Source organism: Triticum urartu, chromosome 4A (genome assembly GCF_056163025.1).
Source record: "Triticum urartu cultivar PI428250 chromosome 4A, HENAU_Tu73, whole genome shotgun sequence".
Lineage (NCBI taxonomy): Eukaryota > Viridiplantae > Streptophyta > Magnoliopsida > Poales > Poaceae > Triticum > Triticum urartu.
The window spans coordinates 313,179,690-313,197,011 of record NC_141876.1 but is presented as its reverse complement, the minus strand read 5'-3'; the positions used below and the strand labels follow the sequence as shown (position 1 = coordinate 313,197,011).

At 44.3% G+C, this 17,322-nt stretch overlaps 1 protein-coding gene across 1 annotated transcript; it reads left to right on the top strand.

Moving 5' to 3' along the window:
* Positions 1-14,381: 14,381 nt before the first annotated feature.
* Positions 14,382-15,102, top strand: LOC125554762 (co-chaperone protein p23-1-like). Its single transcript, XM_087519664.1, has 4 exons — positions 14,382-14,558; positions 14,646-14,805; positions 14,898-14,926; positions 15,007-15,102. Exons 1-4 carry the CDS (start codon positions 14,421-14,423, stop codon positions 15,100-15,102), a joined length of 423 nt encoding a protein of 140 aa, XP_087375790.1. The 5' UTR covers positions 14,382-14,420.
* Positions 15,103-17,322: the final 2,220 nt, after the last annotated feature.

Genomic DNA, 17,322 nt, shown 5'->3' with positions numbered 1-17,322 from the left:
GGAGTGTTGTAACGCCCCGAGACCGATGTGCCAGGTGTCATCCAGTTATTCGCTGGTGTTGCCTTGTCATTTCTTGCGTGTCATGCATTGCATATCATGTCATCATGTGCATTTCATTTGCATACATGTTCGTCTCATGCATCCGAGCATTTTCCCCGTTGTCCGTTTTGCATTCCGGTGATTTGTTCTCTTTCGGTGGTCATTTCTACCTTTCCTTCATGTGTGGGGATTAAACATTTCTGGATTGGACCGAGACTTGCCAAGCGGCCTTGGTTTACTACCGGTAGACCGCCTGTCAAGTTTCATGTCATTTGGACTTCGTTTGATGCTCCAACCGTTAACCGAGGGACCGAAAAGGCCTCGTGTGTGTTGCAGCCCAACACCCTTCCATTTTGTCCCAAAACCCACCTAAACCCTCTCCATCATCTAGAGTGTTCGACCACGATCGCGTGGCCGAAAACCGCACCTCATTTGGACTCTCCTAGCTCCCTCTACCTATAAATAAGTGATCCCCTCCAAAATTTGTGGTCTAACCCTAGCCTTCCCCTACCTCGCGCCACCGGACAAAAATCCTCGCCGCGCCGGACATGTCCGCCGCACCGCCGCCACCTCACTCTACCCAATAGTGTCGCGCCACATCATCTCCGCTGTCGCTCCATACCAACCGGCGCTCACCACCTGGCCTCCCCGCGCCCTCTCACCGCGCGGCCCGCGGGGCCCAGATTTGGCCCGCGCGGGCCCGGTCGCCGCCGCCGCCGCCCGCGGGTCGCTGTGCACCGCCCGCTCCACCGCGGCTCCACGCGCCGCCCGCATCCCCGCGTGGCCGAGCAACTCGCCGGACCCTGCCGCACCGGCGTCTCCCTCGCCGGCCGAGCTCCGCCGCCTAGCGCCCTCCTCGCTGCGCCGCCGCCCCCCCATGCTGCCGGCAGTCACGCCTCATCGCGCCGCTCCTCGCCAGCGTACTTCCTCTCCGGCCACCCCAACAGCTCCGGCGAGCTGTCCCCGCACCGGATCCGGTTTCCCCCCCTCAACTCCGGCGCCCCAAGCACTGTTCCGGTGAAGTCTCCGACGACCTCGGTTTCCGCACACGATCTGGATCGAGATCTCGTTGACTTTCTTTCGAGGTTGATTTTCCCTAAGTCCCAGTAAATTTTGAGCATCTTCATCGCATTGTATCTCATTATCCGTAGCTCCGATTCATGCATATAGCATATCAAAATGTTCGTCTCAGAGAGTACATCATTTTATTCCATTGCATCATTTTCATTTGACTTCATCTTGATGCCTGAAATGCTGTTAGAAGAGGGCTACTTGAGATAATTGTCAGATCTGCTGCTCTTTTTAGATATTTGTCATTTTTGCCATGATTATTGTGTGCATGATATGCCCATGAGCTCTACATATGTTTTGTTAAGGGTTTTGTCATCTTTCCAGAGGTGCAACCCATGTATTTTGTGATGTGTCTTCTTCATGGACTTGTTCTTCTTCCTTGCGGGATTTCAGGCAAGATGATCATACCCTCGAAATCACTACTATCTTTGCTTTGCTAGATGCTCGCTCTTTTGCTATGCCTATGCTGCGATACCTGCCACTTGCTTATCATGACACCCATATTGTTTAACCAAGCCTCTAACCCACCTTGTCCTAGCAAACCGTTGTTTGGCTATGTTACCGCTTTGCTCAGTCCCTCTTATAGCGTTGTTAGTTGCAGGTGAAGATTGAAGTCTGTTCCTTGTTGGAACATGGAGATGTTGTTCCTTGTTGGAACATCTTACTAGTTGGGATATCACAATATATCTTATTTAATTAATGCATCTATATACTTGGTAAAGGGTGGAAGGCTCGGCCTTATGCCTGGTGTTTTGTTCCACTCTTGCCGCCCTAGTTTCCGTCATATCGGTGTTATGTTCCCGGATTTTGCGTTCCTTACGCGGTTGGGTAATAATGGGAACCCCTTGACAGCTCGCCTTAAGTAAAGCTCCTCCAGCAATGCCCAACATTGGTTTTACCATTTGCCACCTAGCCTTTTCCTTTCCCTTGGGAGTCGCGCTCCTGAGGGTCATCATTATTTTACCCCCTCCCCTCCGGGCCAGTGCTCCTCTGAGTGTTGGTCCAACCTGTCAGCTGCCGGTGGCCACCAGGGGCAACTCTGGGCTGGCCTACCCGTACCTAAGACAATCTGAGTGTGCCCTGAGAACGAGATATGTGCAGCTCCTATCGGGATTTGTCGGCACATTCGGGCGGTGTTGCTGGTTTAGTTTTACCCTGTCGAAATGTCTTGTAGAACTGGGATACCGAGTCTGATCGGAATGTCTCGGGAGGAGGTCTATTCCTTCGTTGACCGTGAGAGCTTGTGATGGGCTAAGTTGGGACACCCCTGCAGGGATTTGAACTTTCGAAAGCCGTGCCTGCGGTTATGGGCAGATGGGAATTTGTTAATGTCCGGTTGTAGAAAACCTAAACTTGACCTTAATTAAAATGAATCAACAGTGTGTGTTACCGTGATGGTCTCTTTCCGGCGGAGTCCGGGAAGTGAACATGGTGTTGGAGTTATGCTTGACGTAGGTTGTTTTAGGATCACTTCTTGATCATAGTTTATCGACCGTGCTTTGCCTTCTCTTCTCACTCTCTTTTGCGTATGTTAGCCACCATATATGCTAGTCGCTTGCTGCAGCTCCACCTCATACCTTACCTTACTCTTAAGCTTAAATAGTCTTGATCGCGAGGGTGCGAGATTGCTGAGTCCCCGTGGCTCACAGATACTTCCAAAACCAGCTTGCAGGTGCCGATGAAGCCATTCCAGGTGACGCCACCAAGCTCAGGAGGAGCTCGATGAAGATCTTGTCCTTTGTGTTGTTTCGTTCTAGTTGATCAGTAGTGGAGCCAAGTTGGGGTCGATCGGGGACCTTTGTCTCTTTTGGGGTTCTTCTTTTATTTTGGTTCCGTAGTCGGATCTTGTTTGTATCTGATGATGTAATGCTTTATTCATGTATTGTGTGAAGTGGCGATTGTAATCCAACTATGTATCTCTTTTCCCTTATGTATTACATTGGTTGTTTGCGAAGATTGCCTCACTTGCGACATTGCTTTCAATGCGGTTATGCCTCTGAGTCGTGCTTCGACACGTGGGAGATATAGCCGCATCGAGGGCGTTACAACTACCATGGTGTTGCTATGACTTTGCCATGCTTAATGCTTGTTACTTTGGGCCCAGGTGCCATGATTTCAGATCTAAACCGTTTATGTTATCACCATTATATCCATGTTCTAGATCCGATCTTGTAAGTTATAGTCACCTACTACATGTTATGATCCGGCAACCCCGGAGTGACAATAGCCGGGCCCACTCCGGGTGATGACCGTAGTTTGAGGAGTTCATGTATTCACTATGTGTTAATGCTTTGTTCCGATTCTCTATCAAAAGGAGGCCTTAATATACCTTAGTTTCCAATATGGACCCCGCTACCATGGGAGGGTAGGAAAAAAGATGTCATGCAAGTTCTTTCCATAAGTATGTATGACTATTTACGGAATACATGCCTACATTGTATCGATGAACTAGAGCTAGTGTCGTATCGCCCTAGGTTATAACTGTCTCATGATGAATATCATCCAACAAGTCACCGATCCAATGCCTACAAATTTATCCTATATTGTTCTTGCTAAGTTACTACTGCTATCATCAATGTTAAACTTGCTACAAAACTATTGTTATCACTGTTACCGTTACCGTTACTGCTACTACTATTATCAAAACTATCATACTACTTTGCTACTGATCACTTTGCTGCAGGAAATTAATCTCCAGGTGTGGTTGAATTGACAACTCAGCTGCTAATACCTTCAAATATTCTTTGGCTCCCCTTGTGTCGAATCTATAAATTTGGGTTGAATACTCTACCCTCAAAAACTGTTGCGATCCCCTATACTTGTGGGTTATCAATACCCGCCGCGAGCCTCAACACTCATCGGACCGCATACATCAGTATGTATTATTTCCAATAAGTCAGGTGCTTGCTCTATTGTTCCGGAGACTAGCGTTTTAGTCATCTTGTCCATGAGGCATGGTTCGCAAGCATCAAATGATTCATAATCAAGTGATTCCAAAAGCCCATCTACATGGAGTTTCTTCATGAGCTTTACACCAATATGACCTAAACGGTAGTGCCAAAAATATGTTGCACTATCATTATCAACTTTGCATCTTTTGGCATCAATGTTATGAATATGTGTATCACCACAATCGAGATTCAATAAAAATAGACCACTCTTCAAGGGTGCCTGACCATAAAAGATATTACTCATATAAATAGAACAACTATTATTCTCTGATTTAAATGAATAACCGTCTCGCATCAAACAAGATCCAGATATAATGTTCATGCTCAACGCTGTCACCAAATAACAATTATTCGGGTCTAAAACTAATCCCAAAGGTAGATGTAGAGGTAGTATGCCAACGGCGATCACATCGACCTTGGAACCATTCCTGACGCACATCGTCACCTCGTCCTTAACTAATCTTTGTTTAATCTGTAGCCCTTGTTTCGAGTTACAAATATGAGCAACCGAACCAATATTAAATACACAGGCCCTACTATGAGCATTAGTAAGGTACACATCAATAATATGTATATCACATGTACCTTTGTTCACCTTGCCATCCTTCTTATCCGCCAAATACTTGGGGCAGTTCCGCTTCCAGTGACCAATCCCTTTGCAGTAGAAGCACTCAGTTTCAGGCTTGGGTCCAAACTTGGGTTTCTTCTAGGGAGTGGCAATTTGCTTGCCATTCTTCTTGAAGTTCCCCTTCTTTCCCTTGCCCTTTTTCTTGAAACTAGTGGTCTTGTTAACAATCAACACTTGATGTCCCTTCTTGATTTCTACCTCCGCAGCTTTGAGCATAGCAAAGAGCTCAGGAATTGTCTTATCCATCCCTTGCATAATATAGTTCATCACGAAGCCTTTGTAGCTTGGTAGCAGTGATTGAAAAACTCTGTCAATAACACTATCATCTAGAAGATTAACTCCTAGCTGAGTCAAGTGGTTATGATACACAGACATTTTGAGTATGTATTCACTGACAGAACTGTTCTCCTCCATCTTCAGATATAGAACTTGTTGGAGACTTCATATATCTCAACTCGTGCATTTTCTTGAAATATTAACTTCAATTCCTGGAACATCTCATATGGTCCATGATGTTCAAAACATCTTTGAAGTCCCAATTCTAAGCCATAAAGCATGGCACGCTGAACTATCGAGTAGTCATCAACACGCGACTGCCAGGCGTTCACAACGTCTATAGTTGCTGGAGGGGGTGGCACACCTACCGGTGCATCAAGGACATAATTTTTCTGTGCAGGAATGAGGATAATCCTCAAGTTATGGACCCAGCCTGTGTAGTTGCTACCATCATCTTTCAACTTAGCTTTCTCTAGGAATGCATTAAAATTCAAGGGAACGGTAGCACGGGCCATTGATCTACAATATAGATATGCAAAAACTATCAGGACTAAGTTCGTGATAAATTAAGTTCATTTAATCATATTACTTAAGAACTCCCACTTAGATAGACATCCCTCAAGTCATCTAAATGATTACATGATCCAAATCAACTAAACCATGTCTGATCATCACGTGAGATGGAGTAGTCTTCACTGGTGAACATCTCTATGTTGATCATATCTACTATATGATTCACGTTCGACCTTTCGGTATTAGTGTTCCTCGGCCATGTCTGTACATGCTAGGCTCGTCAAGTTTAACCCGAGTACTCCACATGTGCAAAACTGTCTTGCACCTGTTGTGTGTGAACATAGAGCCTATCACACCCGATCATCACGTGGTATCTCAGCACGACGAACTATCGCAACGGTGCATACTCAGGGAGAACACTTATACCTTAAAATTTTAGTAAGGGATCATCTTATAATGCTACTGCCATACTAAGCAAAATAACATGCATAAAAGATAAACATCACATGCAATCAAAATATGTGACATGATATGGCCATCATCATCTCGTGCTTTTGATCTCCATCTCCAACGCATCGTCATGATCTCCATCGTCACTAGCTCGACACCTTGATCTCCATCGTTGCGTCGTGGTTGTCTCGCCAACTATTGCTTCTACAACTATCGCTAACGCATAGTGATAAAGTAAAGCAATTACATGGCGTTTGCATTTTATACAATAAAGCGACAACCATAAGGCTCCTGCCAGTTGCATATAACTTTTACAAAACATGATCATCTCATACAATAACGTATATCACATCATGTCTTCACCATATCACATCACAACATGCCCTGCAAAAACAAGTTAGATGTCCTCTACTTTATTGTTGCATGTTTTACGTGGCTGCTACGGGCTTCTAGCAAGAACCGTTCTTACCTACGCATCAAAACCACAAAGGTGATTTATCAAGTTTGTTGTTTTAACCTTCAACAAGGATCGGCCACAGTCAAATTCGATTCAACTAAAGTTGGAGAAATAGACACCCGCGAGCCACCTTTATGCAAAATTAGTTGCATGTGTGTCGGTGGAACCAGACTCATGAACGTGGTCATGTAAGGTTGGTCCAGGCCGCTTCATCCAACAATACCGCCGAATCAAAATAAGACATTGGTGGTAAGCAGTATGACGATCACCACCCACAACTCTTTGTGTTCTAATCGTGCATATAATCTACACATAGACCTGGCTTTGATACCACTATTGGGAAACGTAGCATGCAATTTCAAAAAAATCATACGCTCACGCAAGATCTATCTAGGAGATGCATAGCAACAAGAGGGGGAGAGCATCTTCATACCCTTGAAGATCGCAAAGCAGAAGCGTTTATCAACGCGGTTGATGTAGTCGTACACCTTCACGATCCGTCCCGATCAAGTACCGAACGTACGGCACCTCCGCATCCAGCACATGTTCAGCTCGATGACGTCCTTGCCTTCTTGATCCAGCAAGACGGGCGAAGTAGTAGATGAGTTCCGGTAGCACGACAATGTGGTGACGGTTGGTGATGAAGAACAATCTCCGCAGAACTTCGTCAAGCACTACAGAAACTAGATGGAGGATAAACTAGAGGGGACAGGGTTGCCGACACACGGCTTGGTGAATCTTGAAGTGTCTTAGGTGCTAGCCCTGCCCCTCTATTTATATGTTGACCCTTGGGGTCAAAACTTAGAGTAAGAGCCTCCTCAAAGTCGGTTTTGTCTGAAAGGCAAGAGTCCTTCTCGGACTGCAGGACCAGACGCCAGGGTTCCCGGCGTTTGGGCCCAGACGCTAGGGACCCTGGCATCTGGCCCCTAGACTCTGCAAAACTTCCTTTTTTGCTTTCCAAAAACCTCATGAGCTTTCCCCTTTGGCCCAAATAAAGTGTTCTCATACCCAAACATTTCGGGAAACATCCGGAACCCCTTCTGGTGAATTCTAGAACCTTTCCGGAGACCGAACACTATTATCCCATATATCAATCTTTACCTCCGGACCATTCCAGAGCTCCTCATCATGTCCGTGATCATATCCGGGACTCCGAACAACATTCGGTCACCAACAAACGTAACTTATATAATACTATATCGTCAATGAACGTTAAGCGTGCGGACCCTATGGGTTCAAGAACTATGTAGACATGACCGAGACACCTCTCTGTTCAATAACCAATAGCGGAACCTGGATGCCCATATTGGCTCCTACATATTCTACAAAGATCTTTATCGGTCGAACCTTATGACAACATACATTATTCCCTTTGTCATCGGTATGTTACTTGCCCGAGATTCGATCGTTGGTATCTTCATACCTAGTTCAATCTCGTTACCTGCAAGTCTCTTCACTCGTTTCATAATACATCATACCGCGACTAACTCGTTAGTCACATTGCTTCCAAGGCTTCTTATGATGTGTATTATCGAGAGGGCCCAGAGATACCTCTCCGATACTCGGAGTGACAAATCCTAATCTCGATCTATGACAACCCAACAAACACCTTCGGAGATACATGTAGAGCATCTTTATAATCACCCAATTACGTTGTGACGTTTGATAGAACACTAGGTATTCCTCTGGTATCCGGGAGATGCATAATCTCATAGTCAACGGAATATGTATTTGACATGAAGAAAGCAATAGCAATAAAACTGAACGATCAACATGCTAAGCTAACGGATGGGTCTTGTCCATCACATCATTCTCCTAATGATGTGATCCCGTTCATCAAATGACAACACATGTGTATGGTTTGGAAACTTAACCATCTTTGATTAACGAGCTAGTCTAGTAGAGGCTTACTAGGGACACGGTGGTTTGTCTATGTATTCACACATGTATCAAGTTTCCGGTTAATACAATTCTAGCATGAATAATAAACATGTAGTACTAATACAACTGTCATGTGAGAATTTGGAAAATTCCAGGTGTCATTTGACCTTTTAAAGACATTTAAGTGATTTTCTAATCATTTAATGACCGTAATTAAAATTTGAACTACATGTGCATGCAACAGCTAACCATAACGGTTTGAAAAGTCATATTTTGTGTACTTGTGTGCGAGTTAATTCCATTTGCAGTAAATTGGAACGAATTTTCAAACATATTGGTCTAACGGATATGACACAATTAAGCATGGAGTGCCATGGCATTTAAATTCCAAAAATTAAAAAAAGATCAGAAACACATGAAACCTTGCTTGATGTAATGTCATGCCACCAAGATGATGTGGTAAAAAATTTGGCATGTTTGACGAAAGTTTGGACACACACCCCTCACAAACCGAAGCAACTCACTAGAAGGCTCGTGGTTCCGAGAGGAAACAATGCATGTTTGATGGCGAACCAGTGATAGCTTTCTCTTGCGGGCTTCAAAAAATTTCTACAATTAACGTGCACTAATACAACTATCATGTCAAAATTTGGAAATTTTAAGGGGTTGTTTGACCTTTTTAATACATTTAAGTGATTTTCTAGCAATTTAATGACCGCAATCCAAATTTGGACTACATCTACATGCAACGCCTAACCATAACGGTTTGAAAAATCATATTTGTGTACTTGTGTGCGAATTAATTCCACGTGCAGTAAATTGGAAGGAAATTTCAAACATATTGGTCTCACGCCCTTGACACATGCATGGAGTGCCATGGCACTTAAATTCCAAAAAATTAAAAAAAGATCAGAAACACATGAAACCTTGCTTGATGTAATGTCATGCCACCAAGATGATGTGGTAAAAAATTGGCATGTTTGACGGAAGTTTGGACACACACCCCTCACAAACCAGAGCAACTCACTAGAAGGCTCGTAGTTCCGAGAGGGAATAATGCATGTTTGATGATGAACGGGAGATAACTTCTTCTTACGGGCTTCAAAAAAATTCTAAAGTTAACATGCACTAATACAACTGTCATGTCAAAATTTGGAAAATTTCAGGGGTCATTTGACCTTTTTATGACATTTAAGTGATTTTCTAGCCATTTAATGACCGTAATCCAAAACTACATCTACATGCAACGGCTTACCCTAACGGTTTGAAAAATCATATTTGTGTAATTGTGTGTGTGTTAATTCCATGTGTAGTAAATTGGAAGGAAATTTCAAACATATTGGTCCCATGCCCTGGACACATGCATGCATGGAGTGCCATGGCATTTAAATTCCAAAAAGAAATTAAAAAAAAGATCAGAAACACATGAAACCTTGCTTGATGTAATGTCATGCCACCAAGATGATGCGGTAAAAAAATTTGCATGTTTGATGAAAGTTTGGACACACACACCCCTCACAAACCGGAGCAACTCACTACAAGGCTCGTGGTTCCGAGAGGGAACAATGCATGTTTGATGACGAACGGGAGATAGCTTCCTCTTATGGCCTTCAAAAAAATTCTACATTTAACGTGCACTAATACAACTGTCATGTAAAAATTTGGAAAATTCTAGGGGTCATTTGACCTTTTAAAGACACTTAAGTGATTTTTTAGCCACTTAATGACCGTAATTCAAATTTGAACTACATCTACATGCAACAGCTAACCATGACGGTTTGAAAATTCATATGTGTGTACTTGTGTGCGAGTTAATTTCATGTGCAGCAAATTAGAAGGAATTTTCAAACATATTGGTGTCACGGCATGGACACATGCATGGAGTGCCATGGCATTTTAATTCCAAAAAATTAAAAAATGATCAAAAAAACATGAAACCTTGCTTATGCCACCAAGATGATGTGGTAAAAAATTGGCATGTTTGATGAAAGTTTGGACACACACCCCTCACAAACCGTAGCAACACACTAGAAGGATCGTGTTTCCAAGAGGGAACAATGTATGTTTGATGACGAACATGAGATAGCTTCCTCTTATGGCCTTCAAATTTTTTTCTACATTTAACGTGCACTAATACAACTGTCATGTGAAAATTTGGAAAATTATAGGGGTCATTTAACCTTTTAAAGACATTTAAGTGATTTTCTATCCATTTAATGACCGTAATTCAAATTTTAACTACGTCTACATGCAACGGCTTACCATAATCGTTTGAAAAAAAATCATATTTTGTGTACTTGTGTGCGAGTTAAAAAATCATCAAACGATGTAAACATCTGGTGTTTAAAAAAGAAAATGTAAAGATCTGGCCAGACAACCGGCCCCCACACAATTGGCACTCTATTTCGTGCCTCGAGGTTTGGAAGATGAGTGGCGCGGGTTATTAATCAGACATGGTTTTGTATTGGAACCTGTCAGCTATTAAGTTCACACAAGGATTTTGCTGCGGGAATTGTGTGTAATTCAAACTATAGTACTCGTAAATTCCGGCGACCGGCGTGTGTACTGTTCCCGTCGATCTAGATTCCGGCCACCAATACATACTACTTTGCTCACGTCGTCCCGCCTGCATTCTCATCTACATCCTCCCGTTGCTCGCCCTCTATCTCTCTCTTTCAGATCTCTGCCATGGCGCCGCCGATCTGCCCACGTGCCGACAAGGAGTCCCCCCCCCCCCCGAGGACGCTCAGACAAAGAGCAGCAACGAGGAGGACCCCTACACGACGCCGAACGAGGTTGCGCCGGACCCCCAAACTTTGGATTGATTTTGGGGCCAGTACAATCTTTGTCTGCGGAAGTCGCTGCCGCCGGGTGAGAAAGTCAGGCAAGTGGCGTTCAAGAAGGAGATGGCGGAGGAGGAAGCCAGGTACCAGGCGGCCTATGAAGCCCGTGTTGCCGCCTGGAAAAAGGAGGCGGCAAAGCTTTGGGGGCGGGCGCGTCGTCGTGCAGAGAAGGTGTATGGAGATGGGTACTTCACAAGGAAGGTCAAAGGCGCTAGGCGCCTCATCGCTACGTGGAGGTGGGCCGATAAGCTCCAACGTGCCACCGACGAGGAGCTTCGTTGGGCGCCCAATGAAATGGCCAGATCGTTCGCGCTCGTCCACCAGCAAGAGGCAGATCGGTATGTCAAGTGTTGCGAGGCAGAGTAAGGCCTCCGCGCTGGGAAGACGCCGCGCACCAGGGAGCTGCTGGCGAGGGGCTGCCGAAATACTGCCCCAGGAGGGATTATTAGTTTTAGTATTGTTCGTTTTCAAGTTTATGCATTTTACCTAGTAATTAAGTATCATCACGTATATGTGATGATATTATATATATATAGGGATTGACTAATGAACAATTAATATATATATATTATCAATTCCATTTTCTATCTATTTTTGTATACTAATTTGTATCTAGCTGTTATCATCCAGATATATAGAATGAAAATCATATACACATACATTGAAACAGAACATATAAGAACGAAAAACAGAGTACACACATTGAAACAGAGCAATATTATGATTGTTGTGAATACATAGCGATCCACGTCAAAACGACTAAACAAAATAAAACGCATCCAGCAGCCCTTGCCTATGGTAGCTCTTGGCTCTGCCTGAACTCGTGCAGTCGTTCATCCAAGTGGTCGACGCGCTCGCGGTACATCTAGAGCACGATCTCGAGCTCCAAGTTGGCTATTTCATCAGAGATCACCAACTCGAGGATGCGACGACCATGTCCCTCTACTGCGCTCAGGTGGACACCAGGGCCAAGGAGGCAGTCGAGCCTAGCGACCAGCGCATTGGCATCGAGCGGGCCACGGACAAGACGAACGGCGCAGCGGGCGTCCGGTGCAAGTACGGCACGGTCGGCCTCTGGTGTAAGTACAGCACAGAGGGCATCTGCCCACTCCTGACGAGGAATGGGGGTACTGACGGAACGTGTACCCAGCTGTGACGCCCTATCGAAGCAGGTAAGCACCGATGGTCCGCTCTTGTTGTGCGGTGTGCCGCGCCTCTCGCTCTGCGGCCCTCCAACGGTCTCGTCATGCGGCGAGCCACAGCCTATCGTCGCGGACGCGCCTACTTGCTCTGCGGCGCGCCATCGATTTTGTTGTGCGGCGAGCTGCAGCCTCTCGGCGCTGACATGCCTATCTTGATCCGCGGCGCTGAAGCGCCATGCGCCGAGGGTCTGCTCAGCCCTGGCGATGATGCGCATCACGGCGTCGTCCATCGCGTTGCCGGGGAGCGCCTCGGCCTCGATGGACCTGACGCCTTCTCGTTTTCCTCGTCAACGAGGCTGATTGCAGAGGCGGCGCTTTGGTGGGTTGGCATGCTTGGAAAAGGTGGATGTGCTACAGGCTATGCTTGTTGCCTCCCTACGTCACGCGTCGCCTAGGTTTGTGCGCAATATCACTGGGTGGCGGGAAACCGGTGAGGAAATGGCGAGAAACGGTGGTGTGTTCATAAAACGCCATCAATTAATGAAAACTTAGCATAGAAGGAACATCAAGCTAGCACAAGAAGTAGATGATGATCGTTTATCCTGGTTAATTATGCATGTAATAGTTTACTCTGGTGTGTGGAAATGTCATGTGTGTACTAGCCACCTATGTAATTGGATGTTTGTCCTGTATTACACACATCTTGTTTATGTGAAACGTTTCTGTTCTCTTGGCTCAACACAAAAAGTTTATCGCGATGAACCGTATGTCGTATATCGCACACACCTTGATCTGGCTGACCGTTTCTTTTGTGTTGCCTAATCACAAACAGTTCATCTGAGTGAAATGTATGCCGTATATCATACACACCTTCATCTGGCTGCCCATTTCTGTCGTTCCGCCTCATCACAAACAGTTCATCCGAGTGAATTGTATGCCGTATATCGCACACACCTTCATCTGGCTGCCCGTTTCTTTTATTCTGCCTCATCGCAAACAGTTAATTAAACTGAACTATATGCCCCGCATCGCACACACAACTAAAATCTGAACCATGTTTGATGTACCCTTCATCACAAACGTTTTGCATCTTTTTTGACGGTTTATTACATCGCTGTTTGCGATTAATGCATCGCACACAGTTTCGTAAATGGGCCTCTGATCGTAGTGTCGCGTTAGCAGCATCCTGCAATAGTGTAATCATATGATTTGATATTATTAATTTTGATATATTTCTCTAAAAGGTAAATTAATCTTGGTTTGACTTTTCAAAAAATAATACACCTTATATTTGAGAACAGAGTCGGTATATTTTTTAGAAACCCAGCGAGGGCAACAGCGCTCTTTTGTCTCGTTGAAACCCGAAGGACATTGAACGATCTAGAGCCTTTCCGAAGTAGCTAAGCCAACCTATCTACGATTTTTCCCTCGTTGGCTTCCTATCCCATTCAACTCCGCCGCTCCCCCTTCCTTTTATGCCCGCAACATTGTTGCTCATTTCCTCCGTTTCCCCTCCTAGAGTCGCGACTCTGAACCATAAAGTGTAGATCCCCGCGCAGCAGGAGCGATAACTCATGCGTCCGAAATTTCCTCCAGTAAAACATGACGTGATAACCGCTCGTGATCCTTCTCTGCACTGCGCACTCTCTTATTCTTGATCAGATTCATGTGTGGTCATGCCGCCAGTTGAGGTCATGCCGCCAGTTGAGCGGGCTGGGATGGGATTGATTGATGGAGTGCTGCTATTTTAGTTTGGTTATAGGATTCTGCATATGGTCTTGTGTGTCATATAGTATTAGTTAGATCATGGGTCTGGAAGTTGGGACTTGGGAGTCTAGACATTGCTCCTTGTAAGTTATTGTATTTCTTTCTCCCGCACAAAAGAGTTACTGTATTTCTTAGTTAGGCACAAGTATGCGAGTTATTACGATATGTGATATCCTAGGTTTTTGTTCAAGGGGCCGCCCTGATTGGTTGACTACCATTTGTTTAGCCAACCTCACAAAAGTTGCCATTTTTGGCCAACTAATTGGCTAGCCATATTCTTATTGATGATTGTCGTGATTTTAAATGAGAATGAGATTTGATCAAAATCATGATGGGCATTGTTTTGAGTGCAGTCATCACCCAAGCACTAAGTGGGTGTAGAGGCTAGACAAGGTTTACTTGATGATTGAACTGCCCGATGCAAAGGATGTGAAGCTCAACTTGAAGCCTGATGGCCATTTAAATTTCTCATCAAAGGACCCTGCTAATGATATGCATTATGAGCTTGACCTTGAGCTCTTTGATGATGTCAGTGTTGAGGTTGGTGTCTATAATTACTGAAAAATGTCATCTTCTTGGGTGCACTTTTTACATGCTAATTGTTGCTATTTATTTATTTACATGCAGGAGAGCCAAGCCGCTATTTCCCTAAGGACTATATGCTACCTTGTCAAGAAAGCTGAGGGCAAGTGGTGGCCTAGGATGCTCAAGAAGGAAGCCAGGCCACCTGTGTTCCTCAAGGTTGACTGGGATAAATGGCAATATGAGGATGATGAAGACACTGGATGTAAGTTCTGTGGTTCAAACATGTGTTTGTTTGTGTCATATACCCTACTATGTTGTTCAGGGTGAACTGACCTCAAGTTATCTGTGTCGCAGTTGGTGACTTTGGTGATATGAACTGCTCGGTATAGGTTTGGTACAATCTTTCTCCACTGATGAAGTAAATGTTAGCAAGGCTTCTCATTGCTCTTTATGTTTACATAAGCTAGACATGGGAGGTGGTGATGATGATGATAATGATGAGATTTTGGAGGATGATGAAGACAATATGGTTGACAGTGCTAACAAAGGTACCTTATGATGTTTATCTTGTACTACATGATTTGTTTGGGAAGCATGTGCCTATTCAAGGCTTCATATTTCTGTCTTGCTATTTGATTAGTGCTATTCTGATAATATTCAGAACGAGCATACTAGTAAGACACTTTGATGAATCCTACACTTAATTATTTAGCCTTTTAGGTGAACCCTCATTTTTCTGGAGGTCCAATGGGAGAGTAGCATAGACATATCTTCAGTGTTGCTTTCATAATCTGCCTATCACATACACATGCATGTGGAAGTGTTGAACTCTGTCCAGTGTTGTTCAATGTAAGTCGAGGCGACTGTCTCAACCATCAATTCCAAGAACAGTACAGAGAGACTTTGGTCAGCCTTATCTTTTGTGAATTATTATGAAATTTTGATTTGGTCTATTTATTGCAACCTAACGTAATGAACTACTGAATTCTGGTCTCAACTCTTGGATATCGAAAATGGATTTTATGGGTAGTACTGTTTTCTGAACTAATTCCATGTTGTAAATGCAACTGATGTAGATGTTGAGATAGAGGAGGGGGCAAGGGAGGGGAAGCACAGCCATAAAAAGATTGGAGGCGATGGCATCGTTACAATGATGATCATGAGATCTATATCTAGATACTGGTAGAATTTTAGCGTGCCCTTGAAGTTGGTTAGGTGGTGTTGGTAGCTTTTGGCCTAGGGCTATCTGTAGTGTTTGACGGACGACACTGTTGTGCATTTTGTTATCCTCCACTTCTTGTTTATTGTAGACCTGCTAGGTATGTTAATTACATGAGATTGTGGTGCACGTATCTCAGATAGTATAAGATTGCTTACTACTGATGAAAACATGATGGGCCTATTTGGATTGCAGCCTAAGGTTGCCACCCCTAACTTTAGTCACGCCATAGTATCTTAGGCAGTGCATGTGTTTTGTTCATTGCCACACATGTGGCTTGCCACACTTTATTAGCTTCATGGTCCACATGCCATAGGCTTAAATTTTATGCCACACTTTGCCTAAGATAAGGAGCTAGTAACACTGGAGGGCCTAGAACTTGTCCAGGATGTGATGGTTTAGTCCTAGAACTTGCAAAAGAGCACTGATCAGTCCTAGAACTTGTTCAAGATGTGCGAGTTTAGTCCTGGGCCAATCACACGCAGCCAAGTGGAGCCAGTCAGCCCGAGACGGTTGGTGCTGGAATTTTTGCACTTACCCCCTGTTGTTTCTCAAATTAAACACGCTGCAAAATGTGTTCTAGGTCGATAAAACGTTGCACACAAATATTAATACACTCGGTAAGAGAGCACCACTGCAGATTTGTATATATTGTTCCAAAGCAAATTCCTAATAGGTTTTACAATGATTAACACAAGCATGTTGAAACAAATTGATGCTACTTTCTTTTGGAGCAATTTTCAGTACAAAATTTAGGTCGTTGAAGAAGGCATATGACGACTAATGACAATTTGTTTGGTGATTGTGTTACTGCTTGGATTTTGTAGAACAAAGTAGGAAGGGAAAGGGATATTGAAATCGGGAGAGTGCATAATAAATCAAATCGTTACTGTGTGAGTGACACAAACGAACCAATTTGTTTCTCAATTAATGTGGATCTTGATTATTATTTTTATCATTTTGGCAAAAAGCCTTGCCATTTGATTGGGACTCCTTTTTCGTTGGAGAGACCCATAATGGACAACTCCTAGCCCCTAGCCCCTAGCTCCTAGCCCCGGTGTCTAGCCCTCCTACACGCCGGCGGCCGCTCTGGCCCCGGCATCCACGATCCGTCTGTTCCACCGCACCACGACCCTCTCCATTGGCCCACGATCATGGCTCTCGTAGATTTCAACTTCGACATCGGTCAAGATTTTGCAGCGGAAGTTTGGAGGAAATGGGTTGTCCCAATCAACTTTGAGGAAGGCAAGGACATGGAGGAATTCCCACTAGTGGTAGAATTCACAAGATCTCGGATTGGATTGACAGAAGAATCTGTAAGCACTATTCTTTCATCATGTTTTGGTGGTCGTGCATCTCTGTTCAAAGTCAAATTGCTCCAATACTGGTCATTCAAGTTCTCTGTTTCCTCCAAAGAAGTGGGATTCTCAATCATCAAGGGAGGTAACATTGCTCTACCCCTCCTTAACGTTAATTTCTTCCTTTGGGGTAATGGGGGACCTAACTCAACGTTGATGGAGACTTCAACCCACGAAGGGTAACGATTGCGCGAGTGCACGG

Excerpts from the sequence above, each read along its gene's own strand:
- LOC125554762 (XM_087519664.1), top strand. The coding sequence starts at position 14,421 with ATGATTGAACTGCCCGATGCAAAGGATGTGAAGCTCAACTTGAAGCCT. Across the intron at positions 14,559-14,645 it reads TTGATGATGTCAGTGTTGAG|GAGAGCCAAGCCGCTATTTC; the intron begins GTTGGTGTCTAT and ends ATTTACATGCAG. Across the intron at positions 14,806-14,897 it reads GGATGATGAAGACACTGGAT|TTGGTGACTTTGGTGATATG; the intron begins GTAAGTTCTGTG and ends TCTGTGTCGCAG.